This window comes from Oenanthe melanoleuca, chromosome 1 (genome assembly GCF_029582105.1).
Source record: "Oenanthe melanoleuca isolate GR-GAL-2019-014 chromosome 1, OMel1.0, whole genome shotgun sequence".
Taxonomy (NCBI): Eukaryota; Metazoa; Chordata; class Aves; order Passeriformes; family Muscicapidae; genus Oenanthe; species Oenanthe melanoleuca.
In genome coordinates this window covers 51497965-51516167 of record NC_079333.1, presented here as the reverse complement: position 1 = coordinate 51516167, position 18203 = coordinate 51497965, and the positions used below count along the sequence as shown (strand labels likewise).

The following is an 18203-nucleotide window of genomic DNA, read 5'->3' as shown; positions in this document are numbered from 1 at the left end:
AAAGGAAGGGAAAACACTAACATGTTGTACCTCATGGAATGAAAAGGGAAAAAGAGAGCTCATGAAATGCTAGTTGAAGTGTGATGGCAAGCCCCTAAAAAAACAACAGTGCCCTCATTTTTGTGTACATTCATTTTTTTAACAGTTCTGTTGTTTTGGCCCCCAGTCCTAAATTCTTCAAATCAATAATTCAAGTTTCCAAAAAGAAAATAGTAAATTTTGAAGGAAGAGTGTGGCTGAGTACAGTTACAAGAAAATAATCTCTGAGCAATCTGAATCTTTTTAGAACCGATATAGCTGAACTATTGACAGAATAAAAATAGGAAATTAATGGATCTTATATCAGATTTGAGTGGAAGGCAACTGGTATTTTTGGGAAAACCAGACAAACTTTAGCATTTTTATCTGACATTCAAAGCTTTCTGTTGGATTTTTGTTCTCTCACCTCATATTTTCATGTTAAACAGTGATTCTGGAAGAAGGTCACCAGGGTTAGATTGTCTGATTGCAGCTTGTGCTCTCCTCTTTGCAGCAACCACTCCTGCTCATTGCTGTTCTGGCACAGCAGATGTGAGTTTCTTTTCTTCTCCATGTTTTTGTCGTTTTGTTTTGTTTTTCTTTAATAGTACATCAGTTTTGAATGCCTCTTTCAAGAGCCCTCAGATGTAACTGTGTGAATACAAGAGCAGCAGCATTTCTCAAATTCACAAAGCATTTACTCAAATTCTGGTTTTGTGAGTAAATGAACTTTGAGGAACATTGTCAACAAATTCTTGAGGCTAAAATTAAATGGGAAGGTCAGTAACAATCACAACCCTGCAGGAAGAGCAGCAAGGGCTGCAGAAATCAGTCAGAGGTGTGGGACAGTTCTTTCTCTCAGAATGACACAACTCCAGGGCTTAAAGCTAGCAGGCTTACAGGCAGACAGACTGGTCTAATTCTGGACTTCTCATGAGTCTAATTTAATTCCTAGAAGTGAGGCTGTGTTTGCTCAAGCTTGGCTCCAGACCAGCTTTTCCAGAAGCAGCCAGGCACCAGCACATTTGTCAGAGTCACTTCAGCCCCACTGATGCTAGCTGTGTGCCTTCTGAAAATCCCACTTAGGGTGACTGCAAATCTTGCCCCAGGTGTACTCACTTGGCTTTGTTCAACTGTAATTGCAGGTCAGCTCTGCTTGCACCAGAGTTCTTCCACCCATCTCCTCTCTTTCCTGGCCCAGCAATGATCTGCACCCTGATGTGAGGGTGGTAAAATTAATTCTGCATATTGGAAACTGAAAAGTTAAGCTATTGAAGGGTAAGAATGCTGTGAATCAGTTCTCTCAGTGAAGTGATACTAAAGCTAGCTCTGACTTAGGAACAGAGTGTTTATTCTTGATCAAGCCCCTTCTCCCCTTGCTGTTCCACTTACAAATACCTGAATATGATGGCAGCATGTTTGTCAGTTCAAAAGGACTCAGTGTCACATCAAGCCACAGCCAAGCACAGGCTGAGAGCCTGCATGTGGGCAGTGCCAGGACTGATGGGCCTTTTTAATGCAGGGAACCTTACTAGTCTGAACATTCTGAGACCACTGAGCCATCTAAATCTGCCATTGCTGACTTGTAGTCATAAGCAGTACAAAGACATCTTCGGTTTTTTTGCCTTGAAATTAGTATTTTGGCATAAAATAGAGGAAAAAAGCCAGCAGTTTAGCGTTGATGCCCTAATATAAACATGCCCCTGGAAGACACAGCAGCAGCTAATGCAGGAGCAGGAGCAGGTTAGTTTTTGACTAACCAAACTGCTTGGATTAGCAAATTCTGGAATAACTGCATTACAAGCCCCAAGAAGCTGGAAACCTTATATATTGATTCTCCTGGGCTTTGGAAGAAACTTCAGAATCAGGTCAGAATCCTTAGCTCATACCTATCTCAAGACTGAACTTCTGAATCTTAAATTCCTCTGCTTATTATTTTTAATCCATCTTTGTATTTTCTGTACCTTAGAGTGCATTACTCCTAGTGATGACATTACTTTGTCCATTTGTTTCCAGACACAGTCAAAGGCAAGTGGTCACCATCCCAGCCATCATTTATTGAGGTCTCAGTGTCCCCTATGATGTCATGGCTGTTTGTATCCTAAGGAAATCATCTCCCTGGAAAAGTAAACTCATTTAAAGAACAAATGATAATTGGAAACTGACAAACAACTGCCTTGGAAATAAGCAGCCCAGAAGTGAATAACAGACGCACACACTGACTGTCTCTTATGAAGCAGGACAGAACTTCACTTTTACTTTCACCCTCAGTTCTCTTGCTGTTCACAGAAATAGGAGGGCTGCAGAATAGCTGGGAATGAACTGCCACCGTGTGGCCAAGGCACAGTTTTAGCTCCCTTTCTTGAAATCTTCAAGAGCTGATGCTGTGACAGTGCTCAGCACTTAATTGTGGAAGTTGTGTGCTCAATCACACATTTTACTTCAGTGTCATGTGCCATGTCTCCCTGTCAGTGCCCAAGCCTCTTCGTAAAATCTTGCTCCCTTCTCAATCTCACTTTAGTAAAAGGGTGGAATACATCACTTTTAATTCCATAAATTCTTTTTCTATTTTCTCTTATAGGTTACCTCATCTTCTGTGAGGAGTCAGGGTATCATAGTCACTGAATCATTTGGGTGGTGATGCCTGGTCTTGCTTTTTAAAAGATGGACAATATTTTAAAATTATAAGCCTAGTAGTAGAAATCTTGTCATCAAGCACTGAATTTCTGCTAATCAAACAACAGGCTTTAGCTTCTGCTTCTCAATCTGGTCTGAAGCAGCTGGGTTAGTTTGTCATGATTTGCCCTCAAAATTCCTCCAGAGCATGTTTTCCTACCTGTTAAACTCACAATAGTTAGAGTCATTCCACTGACTTTATGTAGCTTGGTTTCTCTTAACCATGGGCATAATTCAGAGCTACAGACCCAAAAGCTGGCAAAAGCCTCCTAAACACAGCCTTCTGTGACTGATCAGCTTCGTGCTGCTTTCATCTCCTTGTGGACCTGCCCCACCACCAAATCACAGCAGGCACTTTCCCAAATTTATCCAAGCAGAACAACAAACTGACCCTACAACTGTGAAAATTATCAAGACACCCACGAGGTGAGAATCTAATATTTTTAATACACCCCCTCCAAGCTGGAGCAGCAGATAAACATGTATTTTTCCAGTGCATTACCTTGGAGGACTTCCTGCGTTACTCAAGGCGATGCTGACACCTTCTGCCTTCATGGTAACTTTATGGCACTGCAAGATTCAAACCAGAGCATACATCTTGTCCAGCTGCCAACTTTCCATTAGCTGCCTGCATTTCTTCTGTTTCTGCCAAAGACCCTTAGAATTTCACCTCACTTACATGCATTGTGATTGCACTGACTTGCTCAACACAAAAGGACAGAATTATTCTGAATCCTCCAGGACATGATTTCTTTAACAGATTTAATCTCTGTTCAGTTGCTGGATTCTTGTACACAGTGTCCTTAGTGTCTCAAAGACAGCTGGGGATGTGGTGTCACAGAAATTTGTAGCCAGGGCCCGTTCAGAGCTAGTACTCAGCAATGACACAAGCTAGAGAGACCTGACATATCCTGATACTTCAACTGAGATGGATTTAAAACAGCAAAATATGAGATATTGTCACAAAGATATTGCCTGTTATTCCAGTGCACTCTGGGAAAGAGCTTTTGGGGATCAGTGCTGCAGGGAACACTTGCACACAGCAGCCTTGATCAATAGAGCTCCTGGTTGATGCCCTTCATTGTCACTGCCTGGGGGCATGGCTCAAAGGGCTCACTAACAATCTCTTTAAAAATCTGGGTCATACAGAGCTCTGTCGGTCATGAACAGCTCTTCTGTGTGATTGGCATTGTCAGAATACCTCTAGTAGCTGCTTAATTTCTAGGATGCAATGCCTGAAAATAATTGCCTGTCTCAGCAAGGTCATTTAGAGGACATACCCATGACAGAGAGAATCCCTTCAGTGTCCATGCAGAGAGCTCTGCCTGCAAAGCCATGAGGGAAGATTCAGTACAGATGGGGCAACCAGCTGCTCCTGGAAACTGTGTAGAAAGCTGCCCAGGGTGAGCCAGTGCCAGGCAGGGGCAGGGTTCTCTCTTGGGCTGATGCAGAGAGCGCTGCCATCCACACTAAATCCTCCTCTGAGGAGGCAGCAAGTACTGGGGATGGAGATGCTCCCCTTTCCTCTCTCCTGCTCCCTTTCTGCTTAACTGCCTGCTCTAGCACAGGTAGCACATGGCCCTCGAAGCCTCAGCTCCCACCTCCCCACAGAGTGCCCTGAGATGTAGGAGTGCTCTCCATAGCTCTGTTGGAGCTGAGCCATGTTCAGTGAGGAACATACAAGGGCTAGTGTGTTAGAAGAAGAAGGAAGGTGCCTGCATTCATGGGATAGATGATAGAACATGTTCTCAGAGAAAAACTAGTTTATTTTACTTGCTTAGTTAGAATTTCCTAAGATGATGACTGGCTTGAAGTCAACTTTAAGATAAGGGGGGAAAAAGTCACAGAATCCAAATAGAAATTATGAATCTGAATTTTCCCCCTTTGTCTCTTATTCATAAAAGCAAACCCAATTTCACACTGAAGCTTCTGTGTTGAACAGCAGGGGGACCCTCACCCTCTGTCACAGCCAGATAACCAGAGATCTCTGTTTTACAAGGATAGACAAGAGGTTACAGGGAAGGTCACACATGCTGAAGCAGTCTGGTTCTGCACATCAAAATGCATTCTTAAAACAATAGCAAAGAGATCAGTTACTCCAATGCATAAAACCTTGGCACTATGAACATGAAACACAGCCCAGGGCAGAAAAACACTGGAATCCTTTTCTTCTTTCTTCTCATCAGTATTTTAATTCTGCACATGCCTAATTCTGTTATAGTAACTCAAACAAGATGGTGAGATTTTCTGTCAGCACCCATCCATGTTGCAGGTTCTAGTAGCAAAAAGATGCCCACACACTCAGTAAAAATGTTCCTCAGCAACTTCAGTATGAAATTCTGTTTGGAGAGGAGTTTCAGGGTGACACAGTTGCCAAAAATGTACCATTTTGAGCACTGTCCCCCTTCTCTCACACATGCACAGAACTGCAGCCTTGAGGCGTGCCAGAACCTACGGGTGTGTTTGGAACATGCTGTGCTCCTGCTGTCCCACCTGCTGAGTGGATTTAATGATCACATTCAGAGGCAGAATAGGTTTTTAAGGGCATTCAGCTCAGGGCAGACAGTACAGGACTGGGGAGGTACAAAGGCAGCAACACTATATAAAGGATACAGACCACTGTGAAAAGCACCAACAGCAGGGAGTCAAAACCTAGACCTTAATTTAAACTCTTCTTGAACAACATAATGTATCCGTTATGTTGTCATTTTCAAGAGGATGAAAACTAGGCCAGGAGCAGCAAAAGCACCTCCAGATCTGAAGTGCTACAAAAACATTCTTCCCTCCCCTTCACAAACATCACTAGAAAAAGAATCAAAGTGCTTTAATCAAACAAGATATGCCAGCTCTGAATGGAGGAACATATGGTTTTTTGGCACTTTCCTATCTTATGATAGAAAGTGGCCTAGATCATTAAGTTCAGAGAGATACTTGCAACCCATGGCAGAAATGCTTTTTGAATAACTTAGTCCCAAACACTGGGAACACAAATCAGCAAGAATTACCACCTGCCAAATGTTCTGTGTGAGGGCACAAGGCTTATGGAGGTTTTGGTGTATCAGATGGGTTATATTAATGGGCAGTGCCTTAGGAAATTCATCCAAGCCTGTGGACACAAGAACTACTGATCATAGAAACAAAAAAACTCTAGCAAATCACCAGCTGGTCACACCAGTGCTGCCACAATCCATCTGTCATAGTCCATTGCCAGCTGAATGATGCCAGATGAAAAAGTCAAAATAAAAAAAAGCCTGATCCCAAATACCTTAGCAAATTTTTAAGACAAAGTATGAGCTGGGTAAAACAGGCAGAGTATGGGTCTTATTAATTCCAAGTATCACATGGAATTCATTTCACCTCTAAGATGAAGAGGAACACTTCTAGACTGCATTCATCCTAATATATCATCTTTAATGATGGAGCAGCAGAATTCCAAATACTGGGTGTAACCTAAAGGTGATGTGGTGGCTTTGTCTGCAAGTTGTCTTCTGCCCCTGAGAACAGCCTTTGCCACAACTTATTAAAAAAATGTTCTCCTTGACTTCAAGCTTTTCTAGTGTACACTGGGGTGTCCAGATTCATCAGCTGGGTACTAAAACAGATGAAAACCAGCACGTGGTGTAACCATATGAAAAAAGTTGCATACATTTTTGCATGCAGTGAATATTTTGATCTATCCAACGACAGAACCATTTTCAGTAGCAAGCAGAGTACAAAGCACACTGGAGCACACAATTCCCCCAAACACAAGTTTCTAATGCTGATTCCCTCACTGCAGCTCTTTTCTGCTTGTACTGCAGACTGAGTGTATCTTGGTGCTGCTGTATACTCTCAGAACATAGAGTCAATGATGGCACGTACAAATTTTCACAAGCAACAGAAGGAGAGAATTCTGCTTCACTGCTTTGACATTGGAAGCACTGCTGCAAAAGCTCCAACATATTCGCTGAATTCCTTGAACTGCTTTGCAGTACTGGAGTCAGAAGAAAAATTACTGCACCAGGCAATCTCTGAATCATTGCTTTCTGTAACAGCACTAGAAAAAAGGCTTGTCAAGCTGGAGTTCCCCCCAAGCTGAATGACAAAGCAGTATTGTTAGGCACAGAAAATTTGATGAGTTAAACCTTCACGTGAGTCCAACATTGGAATAGACATGGCTTAAAACACATCTTTCCACCAAGAACCTTCAGTGACTGCACAGGTCACTTCTAGAGTGTAAGTGATGGGTCTGTGGTGAAGAAAAAAAAGCCCTATTTCATACATTCTGTCTTCAGGTGAAAGAGGAACATTCTTCTTTCAACATTCCTTCTTGCGTGTTTTAGGCTTAAATTTTAAAGTGCTGTATGCTCCTTCCACAGCTTTGGGCAAGTACATGGGATGTCTTTCCAACCTTTTCCTAGAGCCAGTGGTTCTCCGCTGGCTGTTTCTTTGGGATTGGTTTGCAGCCTTGGCTGCTTGGGCAGTATCTTGTGAGTATCTCCGGGGAGCACGAAGGATCCAGTTGGAATGCAAACTGTGTTCACTGGTACTGGTAGCAACTGAAAGACAGAAGATAATCCAGGATCAACAGTCTGTCAGTGACATTTTTATCTGCACAGTGAGGGAACAGGGTGCTTGCTGGGTCCTTCCTGGAGGAAAGGTCAAGAGACAAACCTTGTTTCACTGCAGGATGTCACTGGGATGGAATTAATTTTATCTAGAATTTCAACACCTGCAGCATAAATATGTATGTGAGAGCTAGTCCCTTCAAATACACTCCTTGGGCACAGCTAAAATGAACTGCTTCAGATATTCACCTCAGCCTGAAGCAAAGGTGACAAATATCTATATCCCTCTGCTGATTATACAGCAGAGGTGATGACCTTAGATCGGTACATCTTCACTTCTTTGGACAATCCCATCCTTTCTGATGGAAACCTCCAATTCTTTAGCCTAATAACTGAATTACTTCTTTTCTTGATAGTTGGAAAGGAGTCATTCAGCCATTTCTTAAAAAAAAAAGATGAAGAAAAAATACTTTTATACTTTTTGTAGTTCTCTGAAGAGAGCTTGAGGTAGAAATGCAAGGGTGGAGTTCAGCCCTTAGCAAAAGGCAAGCACTATTCCAACCCTGCAGATGCTACCTTTGCCATGTAATGACCACACATAAAATAGTTGTACCCCTTCAACATGGAACAAGTGATGTATTACTATAATTTCACATATTGCATGTAATGGTCCTAGATTTGGGAAGCAAAACTAGAGGACCACAGATTAATTAAATAAATTATTTAAACAAACATGATGTCACAATGCTGTTCCTCCCTCCACCCTCTGCCCACTAAAACCATATTTGGCTGGTTTATACTGCACCATCAAAATCAACATCCACATTTGGCAGATCCACGTCAGGAGTTCTCTGCCATCTCTCTGAATCCAGGTCTGCAATGACTGAGTCAAAGAAAGCTATTGCTTCTCTTACATCTGAGCTGGACTGTGTGCCTTTTCTTTCCATGGATGCCTGTTGATCAGACAAAGGACAAAAAAGTTAGCCAAGAGTTGGACATAATGATTTTTTAATGAGAAAACTCTATAAGAAACAAGTATTGATGATACACCACAGGCTGTCAGAAAAGAAGCACAGGTCCAGACTACTACACAGCATGGAAATAAAAGAAAGCAGGACAGCAGACTAACAAATACCACCCTGTTGCATGTTCAACAAGTGCCTTCCACTTGGGCACCATTGGCCAGGTGTTACAAAATCCCTCAGGATCCATGTACCAGGCCATTTGGGTGGCTAAGTGACAGCTGGGCTTTGTGGCCAAATTCATTTCACCTAGCACTAGGCTCCTAAGGAGATACACATGAGAAATGTAGTCATGCAGGGTTCCTTCTGTAATTAATGCTGGGCTCCAGTACCTTCAGAAGATGAGTCAGGTCTTAAGTAGGCTGAACCCTCCTCTGCAGGCAGCTCTTTCTCTCAGCTGAAAAGGAACTGAGGGGTAACTTTGTTACTAATTTAGGCATCTTATTAAAATGCCTAGGTGAGGTGAAATTAATCCAGATCTAAATTACTGAAGTTTTTTTTTAAATTAAGAAGAATGGTGTATGCTAAAATATGAGTCATTCAACACTGATAATTCCCACAGGAAAGCCACACAGTTTAAAATTAGAAGTCTGTCTTGATGAAAAAGCAAATGCCTATCTATAAATGCTGAAACAATCATAAAACCTTGGTTAGTGACTCTGAAGGTACATATGGGATGAGTAATTCCTGCCAGGCTCTACCTGATGAAGGGACATTTATTTTCCTTGCTAGTCCAAGTCAGGTATATTGTCAGGCTGCAATACCAGCTCAAAAAATTGCTACCCTGGGTTTCAGTGAGAGAAAAGGATATGTGCCATGTCTCACCTCTGAAGGACCAGGCTGTTCCCTGCTCTGTGGAGGCAAAGAATTGAACTAGCTGATTCCCCTCCTGACATTGTGGGTTGATTGACATCCTCAGAAGTGAAGAAAGGTAGCTGCTACCACACATCTACTGGAAATAGTGACTGCTATTATGACTAAGCCCTTACTGGTTTAAAAGGCATTTTAAAGAAATGCCTACGTGCTCCCAGCATCTGACCCACCCCTCTGCTCTTTCCTTTCACTAGACACAAGTGGCACATTTTGGATCCATGGTCAGTCTCTAGTCCAGGACCCAGGGATCTTTGGATCAACACTTCTATGAGGACAGGTTTGTCTGGACAAATTGCCTTCCCATAAATCAGGCAGCAGGTTAGAGAAAGAAGTGAATTTCCACTGGCAGGTAATTTAACAAGAACAGGTAGCTCGAGACAAAAGCATTCAAGCCTGGTGATAACACAAACCTTGTAATCTGTGGACATAAAAAGTGTAGTTAGGAAGAAGAGTCTGAATCTTGTAAAAGTCTTCTTGACTCTCCCTATTTTTTAAAAAGCCAGAGGTGTGCAACTGTGCCATTTGTGTTGGCAAGAATGATTCATATGGATGACATATCCTGCTGATGTTCCAGTCTGTTTCCAAGGGGATGCTCATGGAGTGAGCATGCCAGTCAGTGCCAGGACTGTTCATACATAGGGACCAGCTGGCCAAAGTCAGATGGCAGCACTCTCAGCCACAAACTGTGGGAGATCCAATTGTTATCCAAAAAACAACTCAATTTTTGGTGTTTTCCTTAAGCAGTATTTTCAGCAGCAAATCTCAGAAGTTCACAAACCATTCTGACATTCTGCTGTGACAGAACATCTAAATATGGCAGCAACATTATTTAAAGTCAACCTGGCCTAATCAGTAAGGTCAGCCATACATCCCTTCTTCCCACCACCCCCATTATTATTCTGCTTAAAGACTGCACTGGGTAGCCTGTGAGTCTCCTGTTGAATTCTTTTCTGCAGTCATGTTACCTAAACAGATCATCCCATTTGCTGCAGTCCTTTGATTTTTACTCACTGAATCAAGTCTAGAGCCAAAGTAGCCACTGAACTGTCTAGTGATATGCAAACCTATAAAGCTTTTTTTTCTAGGATACTTGAAAATAATCTGCACCAAAGATTCCAGTTTTATTTTTGCAGTATCATTACAGTAAAGGGTGAAGATTTACACTGCCTAGAAATGACCTACCAACTTATTCATGAACAGAGAAAGGAGGTCTTAAGAATTCCTCATGCCCCACATCCTGCCAGCAGAGCTTGCACTGATGCTAGGTGTAACACTGACAAGTTAACCAACCACTCAGAAAAAAAATCCTCTTTGTTTCAGTGAATTTATAATTATTTTGTGTAAGTGATTTTGTCAGTAAGAAGACTGCCAGGAAATCCAGGGATTACTGCACTTGTCAGTCATTAATAGCTATAAATAATCATAGTGAAGGGCTCCAAGGTACTTAAGTAGTCTGTCAGAGCTTGCTCTTTCATGACATGTTTTCCATACTCTCATAACTTTTCCTACTTTCTCTCTCCCAGTATTTCTCCCCCTCAAGCATAGGCATATACCCTTTTTTCCATGACAAATCATTCATTCCTAATTCTACACTACTTAGAAAGAATCTTAAGATATTTAGAAACATTTCAAATGATGAAACAGTAAAATGACAACTGGCTGAAAGCAATGAAGCAGAAAACCAATATGCGTGATATAGCTCTGATGATTTTGTTGAGTAAGACTAAGCACATGGCAAAAGTTCTTGGACATTACCTTAGAAGACTCTTTGGAAGGAAGTGGAAGAAATGACTTTTTTCCAGTTTTGGATGATCTTGTGGATGCTGGAGAATCTGCAGCCATACGCATGGATTTCAAGTTATTGATGTTTTCAAGGTATTTTTTCCTCAAGGCTAGCAGGTCCTGTAGGTACTTCAAGCAGTCCTGAGTCTTAGAGTACATCCAGTCTCTGTCTTCCTCTTTTGGTTGAAAGCAAGAGTCAATGCTGGTTGTACTTCTGCATTTTTTTAGTGGCTCACTAACTTTTTCCTGCTCACCTCCAAGGACATACATAGAAGTGCTGCGGATCAGTCTCACTGCAGAAGCTGCTCCATCACAGTAAGGGATGTCATCTGTCACGTTTCTTCTCTGGGAGTTGGGGTGAAATATAGAATGGATCTTTTTGAACATAATGCGCCACTTCCTCCCCTTTAACCTTTTTCTCTTTCAGCACCTTAATTTAACACTAGAACTGGCAATCAGCAGCAGTTACCTTTGCCCTCAGCAGACAAAAAAAATTTGCCACTTACTGTAATGAGGGGAAAAAAGAAACCTCTGGCTGCACCAATTGTTTTCAGTCTAACATTTTGAGAAGTGTGATGGTAATGCAGAAACTTCTTTTCTATTCCATTTGTGTCGGTGAAAGAACTTTGTCCTTTCCTCGGTTTAAAATATAGTTGAGGAGGTCAAATATCATGCTTTGACCTTTTGTTTGGCGTCTGGTCCCCATAAAAAACATCAGCACGGTGGCAGGAATTCCCCCTCCCGGGATTCCCGCCGGGCTGGGGGCGCTGGCCGTGGTGCTGATCCGCTCCCGTCTGCCGCGGGGGATGCTCGGGAAGGGCCGGCTGGAACCAGCCTCCACAGGGGCGAAAGCCGGGGTGGACAAGAATAGTTTCTGTCTGAGTGGAGTGCAGCTGCTGAAAGAAGTCGCTCTGGGTTTCACCCGGCAGTAACCAGGAGATGGCTTCAGCTACCTGATACCACAGCACTGCCAGGAACCGAGTGGATTCAGATGTCAGGCTCTGTTACACTCAATACAAAGATGCCCTGTGTAAGGGATGCTGTAAAATAAAACACTCTTCCAAAGTACTCCTCTGGCAAAATATTGCAGACAGAAACCTAAGAATTTGTATCTTTCCACATTAGTTATCCTCCTAGATTGATGCAAGAACATTTAATACAGTGGGTTTGATGATAGATTTTTGGTTAAAGTACTGAGAAACTTTGACTATTATTGGTATACTCGAGACATGGCTGGTAATTGTGACATGTCCACACGGTATATGCTCCAGAGATAAGCAGATAATGAACTGAGGCAATCAACAGTTATTTAAAACAACAGAGATGCCCAAAAGAGTTTTCAAGAATTTGTTCAAAAGAGTTTTCATAAGTGATCCTGCCCAAGCACTGACTGCTTGAGGAAAAATAATTATTTTTAAATCAAATAGTTATCACTCTGCAAACACCACTGAGCAAATGTCTTCTAATGCCTTTGGTAGTGCTAATTGAAGGTTTAAGCACCCTAAGGTCTGTAGGATCTCAACAGGTACGATAGGTTGACACCTACATTTGTGACTATTACTTGGGGAACTCTGAAAACTGGATACTAAACATACACCACAACCATCTTAAAATGTTCCTTTTATTTATAGCTAAAGTTAATATGGACTTATAGCAACTAAGAATTAAGGCAAACTAGTTTTTACCACTTATTCTGCCTTCTAATAGTAACAATTCCCATTGCAGCTGAAAGCAGCCTAGAGATTGTTCTGAAATATAGTCAGCTGTTTGGTATCTAGTTCTCATATGGAGTTATTCCATTATTGATTCTCTCCAAAGGTCTACTTAATCCCTCAGCTAGGTAATAGATTAAGCTGACTTTATGCTAACATAGATCATTAGAACTACAAAAAAAATATGAGCTTTCTCCCCAGAATTACCTGTCCGAGATAGATAAAGTTTTTGGTCATGAATACTAACACAGAAAAATAATTCCATCTACATTTTAATTTCATTTTCAGAGCAAAAGTCTGTAAGGGGGTTTTAATGCACTGTCGTGAGTGGGATAGGTAAATACCTGCCATAGCCATTCCAGAGAATTTGCTTATCCAGTTAAGCAAATGAGATTTTTCCAGAATAGCCCTAATAAAAATTTACTTAGATTTGCTATATATAGCAAATATATATGGGATACTGGTCTTTGTTTATAGACATGATACAATACCAGTGAACCTCAGAACACCTGTAAGTTCTCTCAGTCAGAAAACCCATAAATCAAAAAAATTGGTGGGAAATCAAGAAAATATTGATAAACACTTGAATCAATAAGGTCATTGAGATCTGAGAAACTGCTTACAGTAACAGACACTGCCTTTCAATTGCAGATTGATTTATAAACTCACCTGGGCTTAAAGAGTAATTAACAATTAAAGAGTAATTTACAATTATTTCAGACATGAATGTTTTATTCTATGTTTTGGTAATGGGCAGTGAGTCAATCTTTCTCTCCTGTTGTAAAAATTAATATTAATCTGTTTTCTTCAGACAATCTACTGTAATTTAAATAGCTCCATGGATTTAAAAAATTAAAGGATGAAATAATGGATAATGTACTCTACTTAGTTTTCTAAGAAGAGACATGCCCTTAGAAATGCCTTTTTGAGATATTTTTCTATAAGGCATTTGCTTTGAAACATGTTTCTGGAGTGGTGTTTCATTTATTTATACTCAAACCCTGTTTCCCATGTACCTGTAAGTGTCCCTTTTCAAGTAAATAACAGGGCAATTATAATTCAGCCACCACCACAGATCACAGGTCTCTTCCCCAGAGTTACTACTGTGGACTGAGTATGCCACTGTTAGCTAAGACAGCTGGTAATTAAAAGCAGGGGTCTTATTCAAGAATGATTTCCTTCTGCACAGACACTCATCAAATGCCAAACATGGCTGAAGAAGAAAGTTTAATTCTCTTAATTCAAAGTTCCAAATTCATGGACAGCCATTAAATCATAAATAAAGACCTCCCAAAGAAAGAGCTTGTGAGAAGCTGATCAAATAGACCAGACTCATCAAATAGACCACACTAAATATTTAATGGCATCTAAGATTACTGGCTTTGACAAGGCAATGCTCACACCTTGCTTGTTTATTTGGCTACTTGAATCTGACTTCATTTACTCAATAGTTTTTGTTTAAAGTCACTTTTTTTCCTATTACTGCTTTCAACAAATCTGCTTTCTTTGCAGCTACCAGACTGATCTGAGTTCCATTTAACAACACCTAATCACTCCCAAAACTGTAGATTTTTGGTTGTTTGGTTTTGGTTTTTTTTATCTAGCCCTGACATTCTGTCAGATCCTGATCCATCATTACTGGATAGGAGAATCAAGTTAGAAAATCCAACATATGTGCCTTTTTTAACTTAATTAAATACACAGTTGGGAAAAAAAACAAAACAAAAACCATAAAGTCAAATGTACAGGAAAATACACTTCAGTATTTTTATCAATATTATTTGTCAAAATGTATTTTTATCTTTTTAATAACATGATAACATGAATACAAATTTATCTACTTTATAGTTAAATTTCATCATGACTGATACAAAGGAAAGTCAAATCATCCTTGAAACAAAGTTCTGATTTCAAAGAAGAAAATCTTTGACAAACTGTAGATGACAATGTATTCTTTTTCTATCATAAAGTTTTATCAATCTGTTGTATCCTATCAGTTAGGATAATGCATTTAATTATATTTTTTAAATTAAAACAAAAACACTTTTTATGCTTTTATGGAAAAAAAGATCCACACATAAAATACATGAGTGGATAGTAAAGTCACTGAGGCTTGTGCTATTTTAGCTAATTTGAAATTAGAGCAGTTGTCACTCTCTGCTGAACTCTCCCATGTCTATATAACTGCATAAAAAGTAGATTGTTTGGACAGAATTAATTGAGAGAGTCCAAAACAGAGGAAAACAGCAAATGTCAACACTTTGCTCCCCAGTCCCTGACTTTTTCATATATTCCCTTGAACTTCTTCAAAGGCACACACATACACACACACACACACACACACAATCTGTTAAATACTTGAGAGAAAGACAACAAATGGAAGAATTCTGAGACCACAGCTCAGTTCTAAAAAAAAAAATTAGCATCCCTGGCTGCATATGGCAGTAGCTATAACACTTAGTGCTTTGAAGATCACACATACTTGAAAATATGAGCTGGTGGTGCATTTCCAAATCCTAAATCAGGTGCTGATCATCAGTGCTTTTGCAGGGTGGCAAGCAACATCCACTATTAGAGGTGCAATACCACAGGTTCCCACCTTTCACTGGCTAAAAGGGAAGATGGAAGAAGAACTGACCTTGTTATAAAGCAAAGAAGAATCTTCAAGGATGGCTGTATCTTCTCCTTCAGCCCACAGAGGTAACAGTCTGTTCTGCCTTCCCAAAACTGCAGTCAGGGACTGCTTGATATTCTTCCTCTTTTGAAAAGTTTGCAAAGTATGGGAAAGGAAATCAATTCTGATACTGTGTTTTTCAAGCATCTATGACTGCTTCTTAAACTGGAGAAATCAGTTTCTCAAGAATGAAGATAAAGATTTTGATTTGAGCTGCTTCAGAGTAAAATGCCATGAAATCTTCCTGTTGCCCACTTGTCAATCTTGATTTTTAACAGTACATGCTTGAGCCATGACAACACTAACCTGTAAACCAGCTGAGTCACAACATTGACTCTCCTATCAGAAGATGAATAGCTTTTTTTCATAAATCTGGAACATCATCTTTCCATCTAGCCTAAATTTTAATGTCAGTATTACCATTCTACTCAGAATACATACACTCTCCATAAATTTTCAAAAATTTCATTCATTGAACATGCTTTGTTGCAGCATAAGCACAGCCAGGGACCAGCAGTACCTGCACTCCTACCAGGCATGAGAAAATAAAGAAATGCCAATTCATGTGCATGGAAAATGATTGCACAAATGAGATATCAATCCTTAAAATTAAAAAATAATTTTAAATTATTATTGTTATTACTGTTAAGACGTTCATGTACATTTTGTGACAAAGCAATAAGATGAACAGTAGTGAAACACACCCTGCTTTAGTCCTGTGTCTACAGCTGTTGTTTGGCAGCCTTTTCAGAGGGTGAGAGGTCACCACACTTATTCCCTGCTGTATCTAGCCTCCTCCTTCCTTTTGTTTCCTCAAAGAACCCTGCTATCATTAAAAACTCCATCTCTGTGACAAGCTTGACAAGGGAACTTTGTCTTTTCTTCTGTCACACGGGGTCAAGGGAACAACCAGTTGGCCTTGCTTGTTTTGTTGGAGGAATTCATGTTCTTTTAGTGGAAACTCTGTTAGAACCTCTCAGAGCTTTGTTAGTCTTTGTTGAATTAGATATTGTCTCGCCTCTTGAGTCCTTTGTTCCCAGGATATCTGAAGAATTATTGTGATGTCCAGCTTGTTGCCTGTCACATCCATCAGCCATTGATGGAGTCTTTGGCAGGTGAATGTGATAAATAGCCAAAATTCCTTCATGATAGCTCAATGAGGAATGGAGGTCATAAGCAGCAGTTCTTCAAGTTGGTTTATAGAACACAAACATTTAAATGACCTGTCTGTCTTGATCTTTACCTGGACCATCTGTTGTTCATTCCAGTTAAATTCTAATACACAATTATCCTTCCCACAAAGGAGGACTTATGAAAGGGGGCAGAGTATCTTGGTAAGTCACAGAGCTGCCAGACTCCATCAGTCATTCCCAGGCAATGCCTACTCATGATACCTCCAGACTTTTTCATAGGCACTCTTGGATCTCTGCTTTCCATACTTATCTCCTTCCTGCCCTGCTAACCCAGCCAAACAGGGCAAAGATAATTTAAGTGAAGAAGGAGAAAGGAGCAGTTTGGCTGGGATATCTGAGAAAGAGGGGCTCAGGGCAAGTTAGGTATCATTTGGGCTCTAGGGAAGATGGGATGACAGAAGAAATACATCTTCAGCACTTAGCAATAGTGGGGTTTTTGCATGTTAACTTTTTTTTCTGCTCACATCACGGTGTCTCTGGGAAAAAATACTCCTGTATATAACCTCAAGCAAAGTGATCCTGCCCTATCTCTGCCCCTGCTGCCACAACATAATTAATAAAAGGGAACTATTATCTGTGCTATAAATTTCTGGAACACATCTCCTAGTGAATCTCCTTCAGCAGCTGCAGAAGCACTTCCAAAGTGAAGCAGCTTTGGTCATGCTAAGGAATACAAGGAGCCAGGGCCCCTTCAGCAGGTAGCAGCTACACCTGCCATGACCCTGCAAGAACCAAATCCTACAGCACCATCCCCACCATGAGTGTACCTCACCAGCCTCTGCTCCAAAAACTGCTGACATCACTCCAGGCACTGGGAGAATGGAAAAGCTTTTACTGGTAATAGCTGGTAGCTCCCTGAAGAGAAGCAATCCAAAATAGGCAGGATAATTATTAATCAGGTTCAGTTGGAGCAGTTTTTGTTGCCTCTCTCTGAGTGGTCAGTAAAGAAGCAGGAGAAATCAGATTCTATGTTTTTCTTTCACATTTGCCAGTTTTAACATAAAATGTTAAACATGAATTCTTTCTCCTTGGATAATATGATCTTCTACCTCTACTCATTTCCCACCTACCCAAACCTTCCACTGCTCTTGTAACACAGCCCTGCCAGTCTGTATTAAGACACATTTAAAGGACTGGGGAGAGAGAAAAAGAGGTGGTTACACAGCCTTGCCTACCACTTTCAAAGAGCATTTCCCCTATACCCACTGTGAATTATCAAATCATATACACAGGTGTGGCTATTTGCAGGGGCAAAAGTCCTGCATTTAGATCCTCTGAGGAATTTTCAATCAATTAACACCATCTTCCAGAATAGTTTACCTATGATATGGGATCTGAATATGAGGGGGAAAATATGACACTGAAGCAGTGGCTACACAGAAGCTGCAAACAGGCCCACTGCCATCCTGTTGGGCACAGGGTAGCTGCTTCTTGGGTATCTAGGTTCAAAAAGGCCACATGAAGCCCTTTGGCAACTTGCAGACATGGACACTACAGGTGTCCCTGGTGTAGATATTGTTTGCAGTGGGTCCACCTTTGAGATGGCTCACCAATAATACTGAATAAAATCAGACAAAAATAATTAAACTGTTATCTATTTGTATTCTTAAAACAACCTGGAAAGTCTTTGCAAAGGTGAGAATTCAGCCAGGTCAGAAAAAACTCAGATACAGGCACAGGTGGTCATGGGTGGTGAAATGGTTTTG

General features: G+C 40.7%; 1 protein-coding gene across 1 annotated transcript; it reads right to left on the bottom strand.

Moving 5' to 3' along the window:
* Nucleotides 1-6990: 6990 nt before the first annotated feature.
* Nucleotides 6991-11305, bottom strand: C1H13orf42 (chromosome 1 C13orf42 homolog). The gene is made up of 3 exons (XM_056491689.1): nucleotides 10892-11305; nucleotides 8047-8194; nucleotides 6991-7232 (listed from the first exon to the last, which is right to left on the bottom strand). Exons 1-3 carry the CDS (start codon nucleotides 11303-11305, stop codon nucleotides 6991-6993), a joined length of 804 nt encoding a protein of 267 aa, XP_056347664.1.
* Between the last annotated feature and the right edge of the window lie 6898 nt (nucleotides 11306-18203).